Raw genomic sequence first — 5,998 nt, 5'->3', positions numbered from 1 at the left:
CTTACAATATATGTCTGGTTGAAGGCAGTTTTTAGGCTTGGTATACTCGGATTTATCGTTGTAAAGTGATAACCGAATGTTGCCATTGAAAGCCAGTTGGACACAAACAAGCAAAATTTTCCAAAATTGGAATTTGCCTAAAAAACATAAAAATTCACTTTTTTCTTCAGATAAAGTAGCAAACATTAAATCTATTGAAACAAAAATGAGAAATTGCAGACCAACGAGAGCCGTTGAAAAACGATTAAGCTGTATAGTTCATATTATTAGTTGTTTTTATTTGTCTCTTCGATTACGGTAGGGAAGATTTAGAAATATTTTAAACGAAAAGAGAGGATATAACGACAAAACAACAGTTGTTAAAACACGCTTACAGTTAAAAACATATTTATATTTGTATAATTATCCCATAATATATGTTTGTTTAAATTAAAGAAACAGACTGTTTATAGATTGTTTCCCACCCCCCCGAAATAATCACCCACAAAGAAACATACAAGGTAACTCGTAAGCTGCCAAGAGGTGTATGAAACAGAACACCCGTGTTATAACGACGTCGTTTTTTTTATTAATTAATATTAACATATCGAAGAAATGGCCAATTATAATTTTGACAAAGTGAAAAAGCGATACAGTAGGGAGGGGAAAATGGGACACCTTTTCATTCTATTTTCTCTTTTCATTTGGTAGTAAACAAGGAATATTGTAGGAATTATAAAAACGTATCCTCACGACTGTCATAAAGTCATAAACCATTGTTAACTGTTTAAAAAACGATCAAGATATTCGAATATTATGACCTAAAAACATCTTTCCCCACCCTACTATACGTTGTATTTTTTCAGGCAATACAATAACTAAAAACGTTTACATTTTTATATTATACTTACTTACCGACATTTTTGCTGTGGAATTTAATTTCACGGCGTTTAAACAATCTTCTGGCCCTGGACTACGCAGTTTATTTAACGCTAAAACAAGTTAAATTCGTTGCATCTTAAAGCAGTTCCGATAGCCCCGGGCAATACGATTTTTTAAATTATTGTGGTTTTTTGGTCCACCGATATTTCTCTTTTGTGATTTGATAGAATATGTTAACATACAATTAATATCCACAAAGTAAAATGCGTGGTAACTCGTAAGCGGAATGATGTGTGTAAAACAGAACACTCGTGTTATAACGATTACAGTTGAACCGCCAACTGAAAATAGGTATAGTAGGGTGGGGGGTGATGGAACACCTTTAGCACATAATATCCAAATATCCTGATCGTGTTTTAAACAATTAACAACTGTCTATAGATACGGTTTTATAATTCTTTGAATGTTCTTTGTTTACTACCAAATGGGACGAGAAAACAGAATAAAAAGGTGTCCCATCTTTCCATCCTACTATACTTTATGTTTCTCGTTTTATTAAGATATCGTTTTATTAATTTGTCGGATGGTTATGTAACTTTGTTAGTCGTTAAAACAATACGTGATCCTTTATATTTTCCGATTGACAGTGTGTATAGTAATGTGGGGTAAGATGGGACATCTTTAGCATATAATATCCAAATATCCTGGTCGTATTTTAAACAGTTAACAACGGTCTATGGGGGTCGTGAGGATACGGTTTTATAATTCTTTGATTTTTTTTTACTACCAAATCGGACGAGAAAATAGAATGAAAAGGTGTCCTATCTTCCCCCTCCCTACTATATTTTTGATTTAAATTTCTTACCAAATTTACATAATATTAAAGTAGTCGATTTAACAACTAATTAAGGTCACAATCTTGAAACGAAGTAGCAAGGCAACAGCACAGTGGTGGTTTGCATTCAGACCAACAAATTGTAAAACCTCGGGCGTCGTAGAACAGTTGGTTAGCGCCTTTAATCCAGAGGTAATGGGCACAAGGCTCGTCGCTGCTACCATTGTAGACGGATGTTTCCTTGGGCAAGACACTTAACGACAATTGTTCCAACCCAGTGGTCACTAATGGGTTGTCCAAATTATCAGCCATACATATATTAAAATAAAAATATCCCATCCCAAAAAATAATCACCCACAAAGTTAACATACGTGGTAACTCCTAAGCTGGCACGAGGTGTATAAAACAGAACACCCGTGTTATTACGACTGTCGTTTTCCGGCCACGCGAGGATAAAGTAAGTTGCATTAACATTCATTCATAAATACATAAATGAATCGTTTGTCTGCTAGGTCCAGCGACCACGTATATTTTTCAATTGATTTTAATACGAATACCGTTTGCATATATATAAATTAGGACGATTTTCAACTTTGGAGTTAATTGCATTTTTAACAAAAATTATAGCTGGCAGTTCGGACAACTTTTTGCACAGCATACAAATTTAAACAACTGACTGCAATATTTAGTTTTAAAACTCAAAAAGTGACCGCTATTTACAATACCAACGTGTTTTGCGGCGCTAGTCTAAATAGACTATCACAATTTTGCCTCCAGGCTTAAAAGCATTTCTAGATAACACGTTCTCACATTTCTATACTGTAGTTTGCAGGTGTAGAGTAGAATTTATCAGATTGTGTTTAAGGATTTAAGAAAGTTAATAATAATGAATTTTAAAAGTGCTGACAATTGTATAGTAGGGTGGGGGAAGATGGGACATCTTTAGCACATAATATCCAAATATCCTGATCGTGTTTTAAACAATTACTAACGGTCAATGGGAGTCATAGGCATATAGTTTTATAATTTCTTGAATGTTTTTTGTTTACTACTAAACGGGGTGAGAAAACAGAGGTAAAAGGTGTCTCGTCTTCCCCCACCCTACTGTATAACAATTTTTTTTCTAGTAAGATCTAGTGTACGAAAATTCGGCAAGCTGTAGCTTAGCAGTTAGTGGCCTATAGAGAATGTGCATGAATACACCATTTGTTTGTAAGATAAACCCATGTAATTTTTGACAGAGAAAGTATGAGGTTCTTGAATATAAGTTCTCAGTGGGCATAAGGTGTATTAATATGTCATTTATATCGGTAGTATAAGAATCAATATAGTATGATAAGATGGGACAGTTTTAGTCCATAATATCTAAATATCCGGATCGTGTTTTAAACGATTAACAACGGTCTATGGGAGTCGTGAGGATACGGTTTTATAATTCTTTGAATGTTCTTTGTTTACTACCAAATAGGACGAGCATATAGAATGGATAGGTGTCCTATCTTCCCCCACCCTATTATAATATGATAGCACAGGCATGTTTTATCTGTACACACCATGTGTATACGACATAAAAACATATTTTTATCCCTTTTTAGTTTTTTTTACATTTATATCCCTTTTTTGCCTAAAAACGCATTTCTGTAACTTTTTTATACTTAGAACTGGTATAGCCTATATTTTGTTAATTGCAATATTTTTTTTTTGTTTATTTTTAATATTATAGTGGGGTGAGGGAAGATGGGACACCTTTTTAATCTATTTTCCCTTCTAATTTGGTAAAAAAACAAAGAAGATTTAAAGAAACATAAAACTATATCCTTGCGACTTCCATAGACCGTTGTTAATTGTTTAAAATACCATTAGGATATTTGAAAATTATGTGCTAAAGTTGTACCATCTTCCCCCGTAGTATTATATTATTATAATCTTTGTTTAGGTATTAGAAGAAGTTAAAAAAATTACGTTTGTTTTTTGTTTATCTCTGATTCAAATCAAAAAGTAGAAACAACTGTCTGTACGCTAACATGGAATATCCTAACTCCCGACAACGGAACGTCACAAATTTTGTAGATGAGAAATTAGACGCTTGTAATAAGACTCCAAAATATGGCAGAACAGCAAAACGTGGCTCTTTCCAAAAGGTTAGTATGTATGATGTAACTTGCTTTGTCCTCGCATGGCCGGAAAACGACAGTCGTTATAACACGGGTGTTCTGTTTCACACACCTCGTGCCAGCTTACGAGTTACCATGTATGATACTTTGTTGGTAATTATTTTTATTTTTTGTGGATTTTTTTTATAATTTTTTATGTATGGCTGATAATTTGGACCAGAGTCGTATAAACACCGAGCAGTCCAACTGCCGTCTATGTGTGTCCAAAATAGAGCAAAAGTGGTGACTTTGACAATGGGTTTAAACGAACTTGTTAAGTTTTGTTTGTGTTTTCCTATTGTGGGAAGGCGTAAAACAGCTTCTATTTACCTTACCAAAGATTTTTTAGAAAAAATGTATAAATTTAGCCGCATTAAATGACTAAAATGTCGCAAATCAACCGCTTCTAATTCTAATTTTTGACTTTTTTTGACACAGAAAACAAATAACACATGTTTTTTACATTTTTCAACCTTTAAATTTGTTTTTAGGCCCAAGTTTTTCTGTAATTTACTGAAAAACATACATTTTCCCTATACACTGTGTTATTTTGGACCCAAATTGCCGTTCAATTTGTGTTTACGTAACAATGGGTTGGACTACTCGGTATTTCTATGGCTCTGATTTGGACAACCCATCAGTGGTCACTATAGCTTGGAACAAGTGTAGTATTAAACCTTATTATTTAAATTAGTTTAAAAATTAAGGTGCTGTGTATAGCGTTGCATGGATAGAGCTGTGTTTCACAAACTAGAGCACGTATAGGTTACATAGTAGGGTGGGGGAATATGGGACACATTTTCATTCTATTTTCTCGTCCCATTTGGTAGCAAGCAAAAAACATTCGAAAAATTATGAATCCGTATCCTCACGACTTCCCTATAGAGTTATAAACCGATGTTAATTTTTTAAAACACGGTCAGGATATTTGGATATTGTGTGTTAAAGGTGTGAATGTGTCCCTCGTGTGTTTTAAACTGTTGTCAATTAATAAAGGAATGATAGTACTAATTCGGTATCACCCAAAAACCGCCAAGAATTGATTTTGGAAATATTTGGCAAAATGTGCATAAGTGTCCCAACTTTTTCAATTTTACTATACTAGGAAAGATGGGACGATTAGGCCTATTCATTTTATTTTCTCGTTTTATTTGGTAGTAAACAAAGAACATTCGTAGAATTACAAATTCTTATCCTCACGACCCCGATAAACCGTTGTTAATTGTTTTCACGAGATCAGAATACTTAGTCTTCCGCTCTACTATATATACAAGTTCCTGCGGAAAGATTGGTCTACAACAATCATAGAGTCTAAAGTGGGGTAAGATGGGACACCTTTAGCACATAATATCTAAATATCCTGATCGTGTTTTAAACAATTAACAACGGTCTATGGGAATCGTATAGGATATGGTTTTATAATTCTATTTAATGTACTTTGTTTACTACCAACTAGGACAAAAAATATAATAAAAAGTTGTCCCATTTTCCCCCGAACTACTATATCATTCATTATGCTCATTTGCGTAGCTTGGAAAAGTAGAGTCGGCTAACCGGTTTTTGTGAATTTGGGTGTTAGCCTGGCAATTTATTAAGAACATATACTTGATTCGTTAAAGTAAGCGAACCTGTGCATCTAGTTTCATCTGCCTTAAGGCCTAAAAGAATTTCTGTTTGTAATTTATCGTTTCTAGTGTCTTACTTGGGCTTATAGAATTTATTTCGAACGGGTTTAGGGAAGTTTTTATTTGAGTAACGAAAATTTCACGCTTGTCACTGTAATTAAACCACGATTTTTAAATTAAATAAAATCGCTTTACGTGACATTGTGCATATACACAAGTGAAATTTTTATCTATAAAAATTACTCACACAAAATAAGTTTATACGAGTTAAATTGCACACAACTACAATCATGTAGGTATAAGTGTATGCCAATAGACCACGCTTAATTTCTTTCATTTAAATGTATATGTTTTTAACTGTAAGCGTGTTTTAACAATTGTTGTATTGTCGCTCTCCAATAAAGTAACATACATGGCAACTCGTAAGCTGGCACGAGGTGTATGAAACAAAACACCTGTGTTATAACGACTGTCGTTTTCCGGCCACGCGAGGATAAAGTACGTTATAACTAAGTCACCATGT

The 5,998-nt window shown here is 33.8% G+C and overlaps 1 protein-coding gene across 1 annotated transcript in view; it reads left to right on the top strand.

Moving 5' to 3' along the window:
* Positions 1–3,622: 3,622 nt before the first annotated feature.
* The window catches only part of LOC100183543 (UDP-glucose 4-epimerase), a 15,918-nt gene continuing 13,542 nt past the window's right edge, over positions 3,623–5,998 (top strand). Inside the window, exon 1 of the mRNA XM_002128381.4 lies at positions 3,623–3,838. Coding sequence (XP_002128417.1) covers positions 3,722–3,838 — 117 coding nt within the window. The 5' untranslated portion in view covers positions 3,623–3,721. The remainder of the gene's footprint in view (positions 3,839–5,998) is intronic.

The sequence above is a fragment of the Ciona intestinalis genome, unplaced genomic scaffold, assembly GCF_000224145.3.
Source record: "Ciona intestinalis unplaced genomic scaffold, KH HT001061.1, whole genome shotgun sequence".
NCBI lineage: Eukaryota > Metazoa > Chordata > Ascidiacea > Phlebobranchia > Cionidae > Ciona > Ciona intestinalis.
This window is presented reverse-complemented; position numbering and strand designations above follow the sequence as displayed.